The 21533-nt window shown below is 42.2% G+C and overlaps 1 protein-coding gene across 1 annotated transcript in view; it reads left to right on the top strand.

The window, feature by feature from the left end:
• The window catches only part of EFCC1 (EF-hand and coiled-coil domain containing 1), a 140641-nt gene extending 123404 nt beyond the window's left edge, over window positions 1–17237 (top strand). The window contains exons 7-8 of the mRNA XM_073574272.1: window positions 3686–3755; window positions 14762–17237. Of these exons, the coding sequence (XP_073430373.1) occupies window positions 3686–3755; window positions 14762–14910 (219 nt within the window). The 3' untranslated portion in view covers window positions 14911–17237. The remainder of the gene's footprint in view (window positions 1–3685; window positions 3756–14761) is intronic.
• The last annotated feature ends 4296 nt before the right edge of the window (window positions 17238–21533 follow it).

Genomic DNA, 21533 nt, shown 5'->3' with positions numbered 1-21533 from the left:
TCACGGCCTGATCACCAACAAAAAGGGGGTAACACAGGTGGCCCGCGCAGGGGCTCTAAACAGGCAAACACAGATGTAAAGCACACGACTACTTCCGGCAACGGCCGGTCACTATAGGGCCGCGGTATGGCCGACTACGGGTCCTTAATTATAGAGTCTACTTAGCTGTCCAGATGTCCTTCGCCGTTCGGGTCGGTGGTCTTTCGGTGTAATAGTTGCTGGGCCCAGTTGCTGAAGCGTTGGCGGAGTTTTTGCGCACTTTGGCGCGCTGGCGACACTGGAGCCCCGCAGGCCTCGGCGGAGTCCTTGGACGGGAGGGCCGCAGTCCCCCGACTGGGGCAAGCGGCAGCGATGTGTGTTGGCGGATGACAGGCCACCTGCACAGCTAATGGCTGCGACGGGGAATCTGCTAATGGCTGCCGACGGCACGGTCCTTGTGACGGCCACGGGCGAGCACGGGGCGGCTGCAGGTGGCGGGGAACAGAACGCAGCCACAGGTGGAGGAGAGGCGGCAGCAGCCGCAGGTGACCGCGGGTAGGCCACAGCCGCAGGCTGAGAGGAGGCGGCAGCGGCCGCGGATTGGACTGGGGCCACTGTGGAGCATGGCAACTAGACTTGGACGATCCCCTTGGTACCGTCTCTCTGGAGTCCTCAGTAAGCATCCTCTCTCACACAGGTTAGTCGCTATGGCTGCCCGTCACTCCCACGCTCTCCTGCAGTCTGCATCCCGGTCTGCTGACTCATCGTCTGGGGAATTCCCCTCCCTCTTTATACTGGTCCCTCCCCCAGCCCATCTGTCTGTCAGAATGGTCCGTCCTTGAATTCTGTCCCCCGGGAACAGTTTCCCCCGGAACCCAGATGAGGGCTCCCTTGGTTCCGGCCCGGACACTCGACGGGGCCGTTCCTCCCACAGGAGCGCAGCTGATCGCGGCCGGGTGTCAGCTGATTATCACAGCTGACACCCGGCACTATGTGTCAGGGGCGGTCACGGACCGCCCCCGACACGTTAACCCCTGGCACACTGCGATCAAACATGATCGCAGTGTTCTGGGGGTTTAGGGAAGCATCGGGAGGGAGGGGGCTCCCTCCGTGCTTCCCTGAGACCCCCGCAGCAGCGCAATGTGCAGCGCTGCTGCGGGGGTCTCCTTCCCTGCAGGTCCCCGAATCCAAAATGGCGGCGGGGACCTTCGGGGGCCTGCAGGGAGGCGGCTTCCTCATGCCTGCAAAGCGCCGGCATGAGGAAGCCTGCAGCACTGCCTGTGACAGATCGCTGATCTGTCACGGCGATCTGTGATTTGACAGATCAGCGATCTGTCACATGATAGTGATTTCCCCCGTGGGACATTGTAATGAAGTTAAAAAAGAAAAAATGAAAAGTTTAAAAATAATTTATAAAAAAAATAGCTAAATTTAAAAAAAAATATTCCCTAATAAATTCATTTTTGGAAAAAAAAACACCCCACTAAAAGTACACATTTGGTATCGCCGTGTCCATAACGACCCGCCCTATAAAACTGTCCCACTAGTTAACCTCTTTATTGAACCCCTTAAAAAATAAAAAACGAAGCAAAAAATAAAGCTTTATCATACCGCCGAACAAAAAGTGCAATAACGCGTGATCAAAAAGATGGATATAAATAACCATGGTACCGCTGAAAACGTCATCTTGTCCCGCAAAAAATGAGCCGCAACACTGCGTCATCAGCAAAAAAATAAAAAAGTTATAGGTCGCAGAATAATGCGATGCAAAAATAATTATTTTTTATATAAAATTGTTTTCATTGCATAGAAGCGCCAAAACATAAAAAAATACATAAATGAGGTATCGCTGTAATCATACTGACCCGAAGAATAAAACCGCTTTATCAATTTTACCGCACCCGGAACGGTGTAAACGCACTCCCCCAAAAGAAATTCATGAAACGCTGGTCTTTGTAAATTCTGTGTCCCAAAAATCGGAATAAAAAGCGATCAAAAAATGTCACGTGCCCGAAAATGGTACCAATAGGAACGTCAACTCGTCCTGCAAAAAATAAGACCTCACATGACTCGGTGGGTCAAAATATGGAAAAATTATAGCTCTCAAAATGTGGTGATGCAAAAACTATTGTTACAGTGAAAAGCGTTTTTTAGCGTGCGACAGCTGCCAAAATTAAAAACCCGCTATAAACAGTAAATCATACCCCCCTTTATCACCCCCTTAGTTAGGGGAAAATAATAAATTAAAAAAAATGTATTTATTTCCATTTTCCCATTAGGGCTAGGGTTAGGGGTGTGTTGGGGATAGGGTTGGAGTTAGAATTGGGGGGTTTCCACTGTTTTGGCACATCAGGGGCTTTGCAAAAAATTGACATGGCGTCCGATCTCAATTCCAGCCGAAAAAGTCAAATGGCGCTGCATCCCTTCCGAGCTCTGCCATGCACCCAAATAGTGGTTTACCCCCACATATGGGGTATCAGCGTACTCAGGACAAATTGCCCAATAACTTTTGGGGTCCTGTTACTCTTGGGAAAATAACAATTGGGGGTGAAAAGATCATTTTTTGGAAAAAATATGATTTTTTAATTGTACGGCTGTACGTTATAAACTTCTGTGAAGCCCTTGGGGGTTCAAAGTGCTCACCACATATCTAGATAAGCTCCTTGGGGGGTCTAGTTTCCAAAATGGTGTCACTTGTGGGGGCGTTTCCACTGTTTAGGCACATCAGGAGCTCTCCAAACTTGACATGGCATCCGATCTGAATTCCAGCCAATTTTGCAGTGAAAAAGTCAAACAGCGCTCCTTCCCTTCCGAGCTCTGCCATGCGCACAAACAGTGGTTCCCCACCACATATCAGGTATCGGCATACTCAGGACAAATTGCACAATAACTTTTCCAGTCCAATTTTTTCTCCTGTTACCCTTGGTAAAATAAAACAATTGAACCTGAAGTAATTTTTTTTGTAAAAAAAAGTTAAATGTTCATTTTTTTTTTAAACATTCTAAAAATTCCTGTGAAGCTCCTGAAGGGTTAATAAACTTCTTGAATCTGGTTTTGAGCCCCTTGAGGGGTGTAGTTTTTAGAATGGTGTCAGTTTTGGGTATTTTCTATCATATAGACCCCTCAAAGTGGCTTCAAATGTGATGTGGTCTTTAAAAATAGAATGGTGTTGTAAAAATGAGAAATCGCTGGTCAACTTTTAACCCTTATAACTTCCTAACAAAAAAAAATTTTGGTTCCCAAATTGTGCTGATGTAAAGTAAACATGTGGGAAATGTTACTTATTAAGTTTTTCGTAGAACCAGCCTGTGCCAGACAGCAATGGATACCAGATGGAAGACAGAACAGAGTGTGACCAGAGCCTTCTTTCTAGTTGTCCCACATTGTATTGAATTCGTACATGATTTCTTTGCTGCCATCAATCAAAATATTAAGAAATCATCAAAAAAACCTTCTGTAATATTCTATTACGCTTGAAGCAGCGACATCTCATTTAGTTCCAGATGAAATTGCGTTTCCAATAGGAGCAGCACCAACAGTATAGAGTAATGTATGCAGCGCTCATTATATCGTGCCGATGCCATTGTGTAATACCGCCATAAATCAGCACGCTGTTATTTGCATTTTGTCCCTGGCTTTGTATTCTGAGCTTCTCAGTGATGGATCATCAGAAGTCACTCATTTTATTTTTATGGTTTTATTTTAGGAAATCCCTCATCAGGAATTGGGAAGAGTGTTATTGAATACCTTGGAGAGATGCAGAGAGCCGAGGCACGGTAAGTGAATCGATGATCAGACGATGGTCACTGTCCATACTGAGGATAATACTGACCAGCCGGACTTTTACGTGATAATGCCATGTCATTAGCAGGGCAATGCCGTCTCAATAATGGTCTTTGTTTAGCTTGTCGCAATGACTGTGGTGGTCTTCTCCCCTTCCATGGCGATTTTCTGTATTTACTCTTTATTTTTTTCTTCTCATTCTTCCAAGAGCCATACCTTTTTTTTTTCCATCAATATATTTGAGGGTTTTTTTATTTTTATTTCACGGAACGACTTGTACTTTTGAATAACTAACTGTTTTATCAAGTGAAGTACTTGAAAGCAAGAAAAAAATGTTAAGTGCAGCAAAATTGCTAAAAAAAAAAAAAACAAGTGCAATTCCGCAATTGGTTTTTGGGTTTTGTTTTTCCTGCCTTCTAAGGTAATAATGACCTGGCAATATGATTAAAAAAAATTAGGGAATTTGTAAAAAAAAAAAAAAAAAAAAAAAAAAAAAATTTGCTTGTCTCACTACTTTCTGAAAATCGTAACATTTTCAATTTTTGGTCGCTGGAGCTGTGTATGGGCTTGTCTTTTGTGTCCTGAGCTGATGCTTTTATTGATACCATTTGGGATTAGATAGGATGTGTTCATCGACACTTATTGTATTTTTTTCACTGTATTACAGACGTTGAAAAACTGCAATTTTTGATTTTTATGATCATATTTCTCATTATGCCATTTACTGATTTACTGATTGGTATAATTAATTTTGTATTTTGATCAGACTTTTATGGATGTAGTCAGCATCGGACTGGAGTACCTTGGGCCCACCAGAGAAAAGTCATACTTGGGGCCCACCATGCAGTTATATAGAAATAATACAATATACACTGCAACACACGGAACACATCCTCTATATACTACACCACACGGGACACACCCTCTATATACTGCACCACACGGGACACATCCTCTATATACTACACCACACAGGACACATCCTCTATATACTACACCACACAGGACACACCCTCTATATACTGCACCACACGGGACACATCCTCTATATACTACACCACACGGGACACATCCTCTATATACTACACCACATGGGACACATCATCTATATACTACACCACACGGGACACATCCTCTATATACTACACCACACGGGACACAAACTCTATATACTACACCACACGGGACACATCCTCTCTATACTACACCACACGGGACACATCCTCTCTATACTACACCACACGGGACACATCCTCTATATACTACACCACACGGGACACATCCTCTATATACTACACCACACGGGACACAACCTCTATATACTACACAACACAGGACACAACCTCTATATACTACACCACACGGGACATATCCTCTATATACTACACAACACGGGATACATCCTCTATATACTACACCACACGGGACACATCCTCTATATACTACACAACATATCCTCTATATACTACACCACACAGGACACATCCTCTATATACTACACCAAACGGGACACATCCTCTATATACTACACCACACGGGACACATCCTCTATATACTACACCACACGGGACACATCCTCTATATACTACGCAACACGGGATACAGCCTCTATAAACTACACCACACAGGACACAACCTCTATATACTACACCACACGGGACACAACCTCTATATACTACACCACACGGGACACATCCTCTATATACTGCACCACACAAGACACTTCCTCTATATACTACACCACAGGGGACACATCCTCTATATACTACACCACACGGGACACATCCTCTATATACTACACAACACGGGATACATCCTCTATATACTACACCACACTGGATACATTCTCTATATACTACACCACACGGGACACATCCTCTATATACTACACCACACAGGACACATCCTTTATATACTACACCACACGGGACACATCCTCTATATACTACACCACACGGGACACAAACTCTATATACTACACAACATGGGATACATCCTCTATGTACTACATCACACGGGACACATCCTCTGTATACTACACCACACATCCTCTATATACTACACCACACGGGACACATCCTCTATATACTACACCACACGGGACACATCCTCTATATACTACACAACACGGGACACATCCTCTATATACTACATCACACGGGACACATCCTCTGTGTACTGCACTGCACGGGACACATCCTCTATCTTCTATCATCCTCTGTATACTACACCACACATCCTCTATATACTACATCACATGGGACACATCCTCTGTATACTACACCACACATCCTCTATATACTACACCACACGGGACACAACCTCTATATACTACACCACACAGGACACATCCTCTATGTACTGCACTGCACGGGACACATCCTCTATATACTACACAACACGGGATACATCCTCTATATACTGCACCGCACAGGACACAACCTCTATATACTGCACCGCACGGGACACAACCTCTATATACTACACCACACAGGACACATCCTCTATGTACTGCACTGCACGGGACACATCCTCTATATACTACACAACACGGGATACATCCTCTATATACTGCACCGCACAGGACACATCCTCTATATACTTCACCGCACGGGACACAACCTCTATATACTACACCACACAGGACACATCCTCTATGTACTGCACTGCACGGGACACATCCTCTATATACTACACAACACGGGATACATCCTCTATATACTGCACCGCACAGGACACAACCTCTAAATACTGCACCGCACAGGACACAACCTCTATATACTACCTTGCACAGGAGGTCCTCTATATGCTTCTGGCCATATTCCACTGCATCCAGCAACGAAGAGGACCAAGGCTATGACACAGTGGCAGAAGTCAGCGACTGTTGTGTATAATTCTCCATATATAATGGGGCTCCAGTGTATAATGGGCCCCATATATTGCTCAAAACATAAAAAAAATAAAAATGAAATACTCCCCTCTCTTGCTGGACGCTGCTCTGCCCCGGACTGCTCGGCGTCTTCTGTTTTCCGGCTCTCTGTCCTTTGGCTGTTCAGGCAGAGGGCGCACAGTAATGGCTTAATTGCGCCCTCTGACCTGATCATCAGAGTACAGAAAGCTGGAAGACGCAGCATCGGTGGAGCGGGGAGAGGTAAGTATCGCAAGTGCCGGGGCCCTTAGCAGGCAGGGGGGCCCCGACACTTGCCTGGTTGCACCGAATGGCTGACACCGACCCTGATAATGACATTAGGCTTCCTATAGAGTTACTGCACTAACGGCTCTCACATAGTGTACTTGAAAATGTGAAACAAATTCCAAATGCAGTGAAACTGGGAAAAAAACTAAATTCTGACTTTTTTTAAATTGTTTTTACGGTGAGCATTTTGTGGTAAAAATGACTGTGCAATAGGATTCTGCTCATTACTATAATTACGGCGATACCAAACGTACAGTTTTTTTAAATTATTTTAGTAGTGAAAAAAATAGAAATTTGGGAAAAAATTGTTTTTGAGGTCATGTCACCATCTCCTGAGACAAGTAACATTTTTATTTTTCGGTCGATGGAGCTGTGTGATAAATTATTTTTTGCAGGGATAGATGACGTTTTTATTAGTACAATTTTAGGATAGATGTGACATTTTGATCGCTTGTTACAGCTTTTTTGTGGAATTGTGGCAACCAGAAAAAAGGAAATTTGGCATTCTTGAATTTTTTCTGTTTAGGCTATGTTCACATGTTGCGTTTTTGCTGCGTTATTTTTTAATGCTTTTGTTAGAGCAAATTTTCAGCTGTTTTACAGTAACAGCACAGTCTGAGATTTCAGAAATGTCATGCACACACATTGTTTTTTTTGTCCTCAGTATTTTGTACAAAACCTTGGATTTTGAAAAATACAGCTTGTCACTTCTTGCAGCATTTTTTCGGCATTTTTCACCTATTGAAAGCAATGGGTAGTGCAAAAACGCAACGCATAATACATAGCCTTACGGTGTTTACGGATCGGGTTAATTGTTTTTATATTTTGATAAGAGATGACTTTTTAAATTTTTTACATATCTTTATTTTCAATGGGATACAAGGGGGATGATTTGAACTTTAAGGTATTTTTTAAAACTTTTTTTATCTTTTCGCTATTATTGTTATTGCCCTTAGGGGACTTAAAGATGTGATTGTCTGATCGCTCGTGCTTTATGCAACAATGCCAAATCGCTGTATACTGCTGTATACTGCAGAAATCACAGTCTTCAGTGGGGTTTCAAAGGAGCTCCGTAATGACAGGTACAGGGGTCAATAGCTGACCCCTGGCTGTCATGGCAACCCATCGGTGACCCGCGATCACACAACAGGTGCGCCGAAGGGCAAGAGGATGATGTGCACGCATGTCGGCATCGCAGGTGAAATGCCGCTGTCAGAGATTGACAGTGGCATTTAACATGCACCATACATGTAAAGCGGATGTCGTGAAGGGGTCAAATACCTGAGGGCCCCCTTCCCCAGTGTGTCACCAAATTTCCTGAAGGCCCCCTTACTCAGAGGTGAAATGGAGGGAGAGGGGGCCCACAGGAAATTTGGTGACTGGCTGGGGGTGGGGACCCACAGGAAGTTAGGTGACACAGTGGGGGCCCACAGGAAGTTATGTGACACAGTGGGGGAGGGGGCCACCATTAAGTTAGGTGACACAGTGGGGGTGGAGGCCCACAGGAAGTTAGGTGACACAGTGGGGGGTGGGGACCCACAGGAAGTTAGGTGACACAGAGGGGGTGGGCCCCCATTAAGCTATGTGACACAGTGGGGGAGGGGGGCCCCCATTAAGTTAGGTGACACAGTGGGGGTTGGGCCCAAAGGAAGTTATGTGACACAGTGGGGGAGGGGGCCACCATTAAATTAGGTGACACAGTAGGGGAGGGGGCACCCATTAAGTTAAGTGACACAGTAGGGGAGGGGGCACCCATTAAGTTATGTGACACAGTAGGGGAGGGGGGCCCCCATTAAGTTAGGTGATACAGTGGGGGAGGGGGCCCACAAGAAATTAGAAATTTACTGTGTGATGCCCACACTCCTTGTCACCCTTCTCCTAACTGCCTTCATGGCTGGAAAACTAGTCATGCTGCAGGCATCATATATTTTACATACAGACTCATAAGTCACACTGCTGCAGAATGAATTCATAAATGTTCCTCTGTTTCTCCATACATACTGTGTGCTGCTTGGTCAGGACGGCCAACCAATCACAGTACAGCTCTTTGCCTGAGCTGTGCTGTGAGGTCACACAAAGAAAACTAATGCTGAATTCCAGCCAATCAGCATTAGGCCACCTCTGTCTAAGGTGGTTGAGGATGAAGAGGCAGCAAAGGAGGAAACAGGTGACTGCATCGTGTGCTTGTTGTGTCTCCTCAGACTCCGCCTCACACAGTCAGCTGTTCCTGACACTAGGGCACTAGGCACAAACACACACGCAGGCTGCACACGGCTCTTAGCTCAAAGCCGGCGGCGGCAACAGTTGATGGGAAGGAGCTGCGGTGCGCTGCACTTCACATCACTTGTGCAGCCTGCTCGCCGCTGCCGGCTATAGAAGAAAGAGTGCACCGCTCCTTCCACACTATTCGCCAGCAGGGACAATTGAAGGAGGCAGGGGTTGGGGGCAGAGCCTACCGGTGCCTCAATCCGACCCTGGATGTAGTGATTCCGTATATGTGTATTTTTTATGTTATTTTTTTATTTAATTTTATATTTGAACTTTTCTATAGTTTTTTTTAAATTATTTTCTACTGTATTTTGTAATCTCCTCTAAGGGACTTGAACCTGTAATAATCAGATCACTTGTACTATACACAGCAATACCATAGGGGTTCTGATGGGCAGTTAGAACAGCACATCCGCCATACTGCACACTTTAAATTTCGCTGTCATAGATTGACAGTGGCATTTAAGAGGTTAACAGCCGCAGGTCAAGCTCCTCTTTCGCTTGTTGCTATTAACAGCAGATGATGGCTGAGACTGGAAATCTGTCAAGTTCGCTAGGATGTTCTGACGTTTTACCTTGTGGGGAGTGACAAGCCAAACTTGGCATGTCAGAGTGAGGAGATTTATAAGCCATACATGCTCCTCTAGGAAATTAAGTATGTAAATTGTCTCTTCAGACAGAAAGAGGACTGGATCTCTAGCGCCACCAACTGGAAGCAGCAACTTTTAGAGTCGCTGCTACCAGTAAGTGACGCTAGAGTTTTAGTCCTCTTCCTCTCTGATATACAGTGGGTATGGAAAGTATTCAGACCCCTTTAAATTTTTCATTCTTTGTTTCACTGCAGCCATTTGGTAAATTCAAAAAAGTTCACTTTTTTCTCATTAATGTACACTCTGCACCCCATCTTGACTGATTAAAAAAACAGAAATGTAGACATTTTTGCAAATTTATTAAAAAAGAAAAACTGAAATATCACATGGTCATAAGTATTCAGACCCTTTGCTCAGACACTCAGATTTAAGTCACATGCTGTCCATTTCCTTGTGATCCTCCTTGAGATGGTTCTACTCCTTCATTGGAGTCCAGCTGTGTTTAATTAAACTGAAAGGACTTGATTTGTAAAGGCGCACACCTGTCTATATAAGATCTCACAGCTCACAGTGCATGTCAGACCAAATGAGAATCATGAGGTCAAAGGAACTGGCCAAGGAGCTCAGAGACAGAATTGTGGAAAGGGACAGATCTGGCCAAGGTAGCAAAAGAATTTCTGCAGTACTCTAGGTTCCTAAGAGCACAGTGGCCTCCATAATCCTTAAATGGAAGAAGTTTGGGGCCACGAGAAGTCTTCCTAGACCTGGCCATCCAGCCAAACTAAGCAATCATGGGAGAAGAGACTTAGTGAGAGAGGTAAAGAAGAACCTTAATATCACTGTGGCTGAGCTCCACAGAGGCAGTAGGGAGATAGTTGACTTTGTGGAACTTTCTCCTATCACTGCAGCCTTCCACCAGTCAGACCGTTATGGCAGAGTGGCCCGACGGAAGCCTCCCCTCAATCCAAGACATATGAAAGCCTGCATAGAGTTTGCTAAAAAGCACATGAAGGACTCCCTGACTATGAGAAATAAGATTCTTTGGTCTGATGAGATGAAGATAGAACTTTTTGGTGATAATTTTAAGTGGTATGTGTGGAGAAAACTAGGCACTGCTCATCACCTGCCCAATACAATCCCAACAGTGAAACATGGTGGTGGCAGCAGCATCATGCTATGGGGTGTTTTTCAGCTGCAGGGACAGGACGACTGGTTGCAATTGAAGGAAACATTAATGCGGTCAAGTACAGAGATATCCTGGATGAAAACCTCTTCCAGAGTGCTCTGGACCTCAGACTTGGCCAACGGTTCACCTTCCAACAAGACAATGACCTTAAGCACACAGCTAAAATAACAAAGGAGTGGCTTCAGAGCAACTCTGTGACCATTCTTGACTGGCCCAGCCAGAGCCCTGACCTGAACCCAATTGAGCATCTCTGGAGAGACCTGAAAATGGCTGTCCACCAACGTTCACCATCCAACCTGACGGAACTGAAGAGGATCTGCAAGGAAGAATGGCAGAGGATCCCCAAATCCAGGTGTGAAGAACTTTTGCCATCATTCCCAAGAAGACTCATGACTGTACTAGCTCAAAAGGTGCGTCTACTCAATGCTGAGCAAAGGGTCTGAATACTTATGACCATGTGATATTTCAGTTTTTCTTAAATTTGCAAAAATTCGTACATTTCTGTTTTTTTCCAGTCAAGATGAGGTGCAGAGTGCACATTAATGAGAAAAAAATGAATGTTTTTGAATTTATAAATGGCTACAATGAAACAAACAGTGAAAAATGTAAAGAGAAACACAAAATAAATTAACAGACCGACAGCGCTAGCTCCACAGACTACTGAGCAGCAAAATATTAGGACAATTACCACCAAATTAATTCAAATAAATAAATAATGTATAAACAATTCAATATTTGCGCTCAGAGTTGTGTCTGTATAAAGGCTATACTCCACTCAGAGAAGATATTAAAAGTTCAAAACAAAACAAATGAACGTTAAGAGTCAGGAACCACCCCCTGGTTAAATATTTGCACTCACAACTAGGTCAGTATAAAATCTATACTCCACTCAGAGGAGACATAAAAGGTCCAAGGCAAGGCTGGTGAACACCAAGAGTCCGGATCCGCCCCCTGATTAAATATTTGCACTCAAAATTAAGTCTGTATAAAAACTATATTCCACTCAGAGAAAAAGGTTCAGGGCAATGCAGGTGAACATTAAGAGTCAGAAACCGCCCCCTTGACTCTTTCACAGAGAGATATAATATAGAGGGGTGAATTCCAACCTGCATTCACATGCAGCATATAGAGGATTCACTCATGTGTTAGATAGAAGAATCTTGCCATGAGATAGTAAGGAGTGGCATTACAAATCAGCAGCTTAACACTGGAGTGCTTACCAGCACAGGTCTTGTGGAGGAGAAATTCTTATGAGGAAGTAGCGATGTCCCTTGTATAGTCCAGGAATGTAGTCACTGATTAACAGAATAAAAAATAGATGCTTTGGGCAATGGACGCTGTCCCGGCCGGAGACAGACGTCCTGTCTGCAAGGTGCCCGCCCTAGCTGGTGGGCAATGACGGCGCACACAGACTGTAGCCGACAAGGTGCACAGGACCTTGCGTGACGTCACGGTCATGTGATTGCTCACGTGACTGGCTATGGAGAGCAGAGAAGCCCAAAAAACATCCGACGCGTTTCTGAATCCACGGATTCCTTCCTCAGGGATATTCCATAGCAGATAGGCCATTTTTTTATATACCCTCAGGCATCTAGAATTGCAATTTAAACATTAAAAGCAAAAAGCTCAATTTTGCTGTTCAAGCCATTGGGAATCAGTGTGTCCATCGCAAAAATCCATTTACTCTCCTCTTTTGACATCTGATGAATAAAGTTCCCTTTCCTCCAACTCTTTTTAACCACTTTAATGCCAGTGATTGTTATGCCTTTCATAGAACCACCATGATGGATTAAAAAATGATTTGAGAGGGGGTGACCACTAAATTTATTCCTGATGTTCCGCTATTCTTATATGTAATGGGCGTATGGTACGACCAATATATAATTTTCCACAGGGGCAGGTAATGCCATAGATAACCCCCTTGGTCTCACAGGTTATAAAGTCCTTAATTTTAACCTCCAGAGATTTATTTACAATAAAAAATTGTTTTTTGGACCCTAATTTCTTACAAGGTCCACATCTTCTACATGGAAAAAACCCCTTTGGTAATGTCTGTAAATATGCCTGATTCACCAACATAGGTTTAGGAATAGAGGGGGCTATTGCATTACCAAGATTATTTGCCTTTTTAAAAATAAATCGAGGATAAGATGGTAACAATTCACCAATCACTTTATCATTCTTCAGAATGTTCCAATGTCTATTCACAATCTTTCTAAGGATTTTATTATTGGCATTATACTGTATAATAATGGGAATATTTTCTAACATGGGACACTCAATATTATTCTTTGGTACCAATAAATCCTCCCTTGGCATACTTCTTACAGTCTCCTTAATTTCACGCAAAGAGTCAACATCATACCCTTTTCGAATAAACTTATTAGTCAAAAGCTCTGCCTCTTTGTCAAAATCTTGTATTTTGGAACAATTCCTATGGACCCTTATAAGTTGGCTGTTAGGGACATTCAAAAGCCAACTTGGAAGGTGACAGCTATCCAAGGAAATAAAATTATTAGAGTCTGTTGGTTTATGAAAAACCTGGGTCTCTATATGATCATTTTCTATAAAAAAATTTAAATCTAGAAAATTGATCTCCCTAGGACTGGTGGTGGCTGTAAATTTAAAAAAAAATATAGATTTTTATTCAGTTCAGTTAAAAATTCTTCCAATAAAATAGGTCCACCAGACCAAAGGAAGACAATATCGTCAATGAACCTCTGCCATAGCACCAGGTTCGCCCGTAGAGAACCTCCCGGGTATATGGTCTCCAGTTCCCACCTACCCACATATAGGTTTGCATAACTAGGGGCGAACTTGGTGCCCATGGCAGTCCCCCACTGCTGGGACTAGTAGTCCACCCCAAAACGAAAATAATTATGAGTTAAAATAAATTGTATACAATCTAAAATAAAATATCCCGGCCGTCTGTCTCCGGCCGGGACAGCGTCCATTACCCAAAGCATCTATTTTTTATTCTGTTAATCAGTGACAACATTCCTGGACTATACAAGGGACATCGCTACTTCCTCATAAGAATTTCTCCTCCACAAGACCTGTGCTGGTAAGCACTCCAGTGTTAAGCTGCTGATTTGTAATGCCATTCCTTACTATCTCATGGCAAGATTCTTCTATCTAACACATGAGTGAATCCTCTATATGCTGCATGTCAATGCAGGTTGGAATTCACCCCTCTACATTATATCTCTCTGTGAAAGAGTCAAGGGGGCGGTTTCTGACTCTTAATGTTCACCTGCATTGCCCTGAACCTTTTTCTCTGAGTGGAATATAGTTTTTATACAGATTTAATTTTGAGTGCAAATATTTAATCAGGGGGCGGATCCGGACTCTTGGTGTTCACCAGCCTTGCCTTGGACCTTTTATGTCTCCTCTGAGTGGAGTATAGTTTTTATACTGACCTAATTCTGAGTGCAAATATTTAACCAGGGGGTGGTTCCTGACTCTTAACGTTCATTTGTTTTGTTTTGAACTTTTAATATCTTCTCTGAGTGGAGTATAGCCTTTATACAGACACAACTCTAAGCGCAAATATTGAATTGTTTATACAAAAATGTAAAGAGGTCTGAATACTTTCCGCACTCACTGTATATACTCGTATATTTTGGACAACCAAAACAGCATTGGTGCATTTTCTTGAATTATTTTCACCACATAATGATTTTGTCAGAATGGACTCAATTATACAGTCACTATTATAACCCTTTAATGCCTTTTATTTTATTTTCATTTTTTTTTTAGGAAAAGAACACATCTTTGATGTTTTGGACACTTTATACCATGAATTATCTGTCTGGGAATTACTTCATCACCAACACAGTGAAGAAGAAGTGGAAGAAGAAGAGGAGAGCGGGCAGTCGCTGACTGGCTCCATAGTCATATCTTGTTAAGCAACAGCACCATCTATGGGTCGTTCATGACAGTGCATCTTGGGTGAAGGCGGAACTACACCGTGAAAAACTGTGAGTTTCATCAGGTCAATAGGATTGGTTGACAAGGAGAAACCAACACTAATCCATCTCCTTCAAGTTCCACTAGCTGAATTACACAGTGTCCGGGCGAAGCATTTCGGGGAAGCAAATGAGCGCGTGAACCATTTTCATTGGTTGACAGAGATGAAAAATTATTTATTCTGCTATACCTGCAGATGCTCTATGTGTCTGAGAAGAGTTCATCACTCAGCGCTGCCGGTGACAGAATGACAGAAAATTGGACTATATTCCAAAATTAAAATGAAAATACAGCAATAAAAATGACAGATATCCCCAGACGAGGAGCGCCCCACTGTAATGGACGGCAGAGCTAATAAACTTATGGTTCAACAGTTTACACATCCCAGGACTGGGACTAGCAATGATGTATGATGAAAAGATCGATAAATCTCACAAATGGCTCTGTATGGGGCAAAGCTGACGGAGCAATGAAGTGATGCTATTACATATCACTATAAGCTACCAAACTTCATTTATTTATCCTCTGTGATCACTTCTCATTTTCATATTCTATTGTGTATATACTGTATAAAAGGGTACTTGTCTGCGTTAAGCCGGGATCAGACAAGCAAATATAAAATTGTCCGTATTTCATCAAGAAAAACAAACAATGTTTCATCTGTATTGAGACCATTTTCCACATTATGTCTGCAGGATGATTTATCTGAGAATCTATCAGTAAGCTCATTCTGAGGGGGAATTTAAAACTCTGATTTTTGGAAGCTCGTTGGTGCTGATTTATGACCACAGATCACATCAAAGTTGAGCTGAACATTGATGTGGTCATAAATCAGCTGAGAAGAGCTCAGAAAAAAAGATAAAAGAATTAGGGTATGTTTCCATGGTCAGTATTGGCAGCGCTTTGGACGCAGCACATGACCGCTCCGTCCAAAGCGCTGCCGGCTTTTGCACGCGCGGTGATTCCACATGTGTTCATTGGACCATACGGAATCACCGCGTCCTATACATTGTATGGGTGACTCTATGTTGCGGAGACGGAGCATCTCCGCAAGATAAATAGACATGCTGCGGTCTGGAAAGGTACGCCGCATGTCCGGTTACGCAGGGAAGCCGTAGGCATCCCTGCACGCCTAGTGGAGATGGGATTTCATGAAATCCCCTCCATTATGCTGTAACATCTGGCCGCTGCGGATGTACGCAGTGTCCAACCCGCAGTGTTTACTGACCGTGGAAACATACCCTTAGAAACTCTCCATCAGAATGAGCTCACTGATAGATTTTCACATAAATCAATCTGCAGCCATCAATGTGCAGGGAAATAAATAGCTTGTAAATGTCAAACAGTGCAACATTTTAAATAAAACTAACTTCCTAAAAATATTATAGCTCAAGTTCGAACATTAAAGTAAAAATAAAATTCTCTTCTAAAGGTGTCCATAACCTGTAAGAGATACTTATAATTTTAAAAAAACTTCTGACATGTTATAGGGACATAGTTTTGATTGCTGTGGGTATAAATCAGCTGAAAAGACCTCAGGAAGTAAGATAACAGAGTTAGAAACTCTCCATCAGAATGGGAATCTGTTAGCAGGTTTTTGCTACCTCATCTGAGAGCATTGTAATATAGGCAAAGAGAAGCTGAATCCAACGATGTATCACTTTGATTGCTGGGTGCAGTCGTTCTGATGCAAGTAGAGCTTTTAGATTTAGAATGAAGCAGAGCTTAGAAAGCTAATCCCACCCACACCACAGCTAACCCCGCCCACACCAGTCTCTCCATGCACAAAGTCCATAGACAGTGAGGTGCTTATCACAGGAGGGGCGTTGCCTGACTACTGTAGTCAATGTTAATCTCTTAGTGATAAATCCTTCACAGTTAGTAAACAACAGCACGCATTTTGACAAGTGACACATCCCTGAATTCTGTGTTTCAGCCTCTATCACCTGCTGTTTTCAGATTATATAGCAAAACCTACTGATAGTTTCCCTTTAAAGCCAAATAATGCATTTAAGTTAAAGAAAGGAACAAAAATTCCTCAATAAGGCATCATGGATATGAACATTATGTAGACATTACTCTGTTTTTCCATTAGGTAAAACTTCAGCAAAACAATCCAACAACATTCCCAGGGTATAGCAGATAATCTGTGCAAATTGGTGACATGTAGAAATGTATTTATATCTGACAGATCATTACATTAGAGTTTATGTGTAGATTACATTCCATAGAACTTGATATTTTAATAAAAAAGGTTAATAAAGAATTTTTTTTTTCATATTTTTTTTACGCCTGAGGGTATTTCAATAGAAATGTGCTTTATTTTTATGAAATATGTCTTAAAAGTATTTGATCATCTTGAAGCTTGGTGCATATAATCATATTTTCATTCTATGCAGGTCTATTTTTACAAAGCCTCCCAACTGTGTCAGTAAATAAAATATGCATATAATTCAGCAGAATTAATAATATCTGCTGCATTCAATCATTTTTTTTTTCTGGACAACTTGTCATAATTATATACGGCATATATCATTTGATGATAAAGCACTTTTTGGTGGGGGTTGGGTGGGGGGGTATAAAACGTTCTCAACTTTATCAACAACAAAGAAATGAGCTGTAACATATGTTGGTATAAGTGCAGAGTATAGGTGCACATTCACACTGTGGCCATTAAACAGTGAAAACCTAAGGTAAAAGCAAAATGAGCATTTGCTCTGTAGTAAGTAAGTAGTAATAGTACATATCATAGGGTACTTAGTTAACACTATCTTGATAAAAAAAAAGCATAACATCCATTCTACTGCGACAAGGTATAACCAATCGGAATGTTCCTATCTCTAGTATTGAACCTGCCCTTGGGTCAGCCGACCTCAACATGGATGGGGCAGAGCAGGACCCAGGTCTGACTGTTCAGATACCTGCCTATGGGAAGCTATATACTGAACATGAAATATCTGTCTATATTCACATGACAGCAAAAATGGCACAAGTCCGACTCAAATTTTGACCCTAATAATTCGTACATGTGCTCATAAATGGTCTTTCTCTGATAGTACATTGAATTTCGTATGTTAGGTGACCTGTTAATGTCTCTATCTGCTTCATTTTTCCATCTCTTCTTTCCTTCTTAGAAGACACCTTACCTACTCCACCCACTAGGAGGCCGACCTAAGCGCTGCTTCATCAGACAAAGAATGGTTGCAGTTATGGTCCTCAACTTTTAGAAGCCTCCTAAACACCCTAATGCTAGAAACCAACTACAAAGCTTTGATGAGGATTATCTGATCCCAGCTAGAATACCCAAGGCCTCCCTCACTACTCCTTTCACTCTTTCGATGTTGCTCAGCGCTGGGAGCTATGCCCCATATTTGGTGGATATTCCCTAAGGTGGGTAGGCTCTGGATTTGTTTAATTATTGTAAGGGTCAAAAATCCTTGGAAATCCCTACTGAACAAGAGAATCCGTAGGATCCTTAAATGCGCTCAAACTTCTATTTAATTTGTATTTCTAAGCAAACTAAAGCTAAAGCATGGAAACAACCAGGGCTAGACAAGAAGAGACAACTATATGATTAATGAAAAACTCAGAGCATTCCTGGGATGGAGAGGTTTGAACAGGTCCAGACTACATGGGCAGAATATAGCAGCCACACCCCATGTACACCTACTTTACCTAATTTGCCCTAAAAAATCTGTTTCTGGGGCGAAATTTTATGTGATTCTCTCAAGTACTCTATTCCCCTCTCCCACTCACCATTTCCTTATTTTTTGTTGTGTTTTTTACTTTTGAGCTGATAATGCCACCCAGTAGATTTTCTTCCTGTTGCTCAACGGCAGTGGCCCTTTCCTCTCCTGAAAAGGCTTATCTAAGCATCCCAATTCCAAATGAATATACATTTATATGGGTCATCACATCTTTTTCACTTAAGCTATCCGTGCCACTCATTGCTCTGCATATGACGCCCCTCCAGCTCACATTTGCTATATGGCGTTAAATCATAATTACTTTGATCTTCAATGACTGTAATTATATGAGGATCTGTTTCACCTGCGCAAGACGTCTCAACAGGATGCACAAATATGACATAAAATGTAATCCTCATTCAATTAAGAGTATAGTGTGGGAGAAAAAAAAATATATATAGTAAAAAGCAGGCAACACTCCAGCAATAGGCTTGAGAAAGGCTGGTCACTGACAAAATGTTGCCACTAGAGTTGAGCGCCTTTGGTCGGATCGGGTTTCATGAAACAAAATTTGTTTCAGATGAAACTCGTCCGACTAGGGCAAAAAAAGTCGGAGTTTCGTCCGAAACCCGACCCCAATGCAAATCAATGGGGATTAAAAGTCAGCATTGAGTGCATGAATGTCATCCGCTCAATGCCGACTTTTATTTCCCATTGACTTGCATTGGGGTCGGGTTTCAGACGAAACTCCGACTTTTTTTGCCCTAGTCGGATGAGTTTCATCTGAAATATGTTTTGTTTCATGAAACCCGATCCGACCAAAGTCGCTCAACTCTAGTTGCCACACCATATGGGCTAATAAAATCCAATTTTTTCCACTATTGCTGGAGTGCTGTCTGCTTTTTACTTTATATTACTTCTACAAATGGATATTTGTTTGGGGGGCCTTGTATCCAAAACTTCTTCTTTACGGTGCTGTTCCATTTTTTCTGCTATCTATACTATACTGTATGTATATATATATATATATATATATATATAATTAGTCATCTTCCTTTAACATTTTATAGAAATTATGTTTGTAGTGTGAATAACTCCGATATTATGCAAGCATGTTCTATAGTGTGTAAAAAAAAAAAGAAGTAAGAATAGGAGGGGACGGTGGTCAAAAACAGACATTTTGTAAATTGAAATGTAGGATGTTATGCCCCATTTTATCCCTTCGAGCACCATGGCGTAATTGTACATCACTGTCGGAGTGTGCCTCCCAGTGGTATAACTGCCAAGATGCGTGCCTCCCAGTGGTATAACTGCCAAGATCTGTCCCTCCCAGTGGTATAGCTGCCATGATCTGTCCCTCCCAGTGGTATAACTGCCATGATCTGCTCCTCCCAGTGGTATAACTGCCAAGATCTGCTCCTCCCAGTGGTATAACTGCCAAGATCTGTCCCTCCCAGAGATATAACTGCCATGATCTGTCCCTCCCAGAGGTATAACTGCCATGATCTGTCCCTCCCAGTGGTATAACTGCCAAGATCTGCTCCTCCCAGTGGTATAACTGCCAAGATCTGCTCCTCCCAGTGGTATAACTGCCAAGATCTTTCCCTCCCAGTGATATAACTGCCAAGATCTGCTCCTCCCAGTGGTATAACTGCCAAGATCTGTGCCTCCCAGTGGCATAACTGTAACAGTGGTGGATGTGGACCCACTGCGCCACGGGCCAGTCTTACCCTGGAGGAGCGTGACTAAGCGACTACCTGGTTTTCGCTAGAGCCTCTGGTGGTGAAGGTAGGCTTGGCCCCAGGAAAAATTGAAAAAAGCCAGCTCACCGATTAATGGAGTCCAGTATGCAGGGACAATGCTCTGACCAGTGTGTAGGCAATAGAAACAAAGAAGGAAGTCCAGCTTCTGGTTGAATCATTAAAAGTCCTCTTTGATCCAAAATATTTTAAAATTCCATAGAAATGGATAAGGGAGCAGGACTGCACATGGCGACGAGTTTCGATCGCTAAGTGGCGTTCTTCCTAAAAGCCTGATGAGAAAATTTCCTATGATCCCTATAAACATGTATGAACAACTCCAATAGGATGACAGTCACATGATCAAAATAGATGCAAAACATTGACATACCTAGGATATATAAGAAATGGGAAAATGAACAAAATCTGGTTTAAACCAAAAATATAAATAAAGCATAATGACAATGAAGAAACAACTTAATGTGACTCATAACATCTTGGTGTAAATTCAGAGTATTGGGAAACCTAGTTGCCAGGCTGTATATCCCAAAAACCTCGCGGTGTCAGTAGTAATGTTTTAATATCACCACCGTACAGACCAAAAACCCGGAAAGAAGAAAATTGTCCATGATGAACAGAGGAGATGGTTCTAGTATAAATCCCATTAGTGGCATAAAGTGAGGGGACCTGTGGGAGGACATTTCCTATGGAATGTTCCTTTTTGACTACTATGTTACATTCTGGTTTTAATATTTCAGCCAGAAATTTGTCCTCATTTAACACAGGTGAAAATGTATTAATTATCCCCTTGACACTGTTAATCTGGAAACTATATAGGATAGATAAAATAGTTTTGGGTATTATACTAGAATTATTAATTAAAAATTGATTTTTTGTTTTGTAGTAAATTAATTCACTCCTATTTTTGGCTGCTATAATATTTTAGCACAATTCAAGGTCCATTTAAGATAACCTCTGTTAGTCAATATTTCCTCAGTGTTATACATTTCACGTTTGCAATTTGCATTGTCGTTACAATTATGGAGAACCCATGTAAATTCACCCACCGGAATGGGTTTTTTAGTGTGCTTCGGATGACAACAGGTAGCGTGCAAAATGGTATTCTATACATGAACG

The sequence above is a fragment of the Dendrobates tinctorius genome, unplaced genomic scaffold (genome assembly GCF_039654945.1).
Source record: "Dendrobates tinctorius isolate UK_male_01 unplaced genomic scaffold, ASM3965494v1 ptg000038l, whole genome shotgun sequence".
Lineage (NCBI taxonomy): Eukaryota > Metazoa > Chordata > Amphibia > Anura > Dendrobatidae > Dendrobates > Dendrobates tinctorius.
This window is presented reverse-complemented; position numbering and strand designations above follow the sequence as displayed.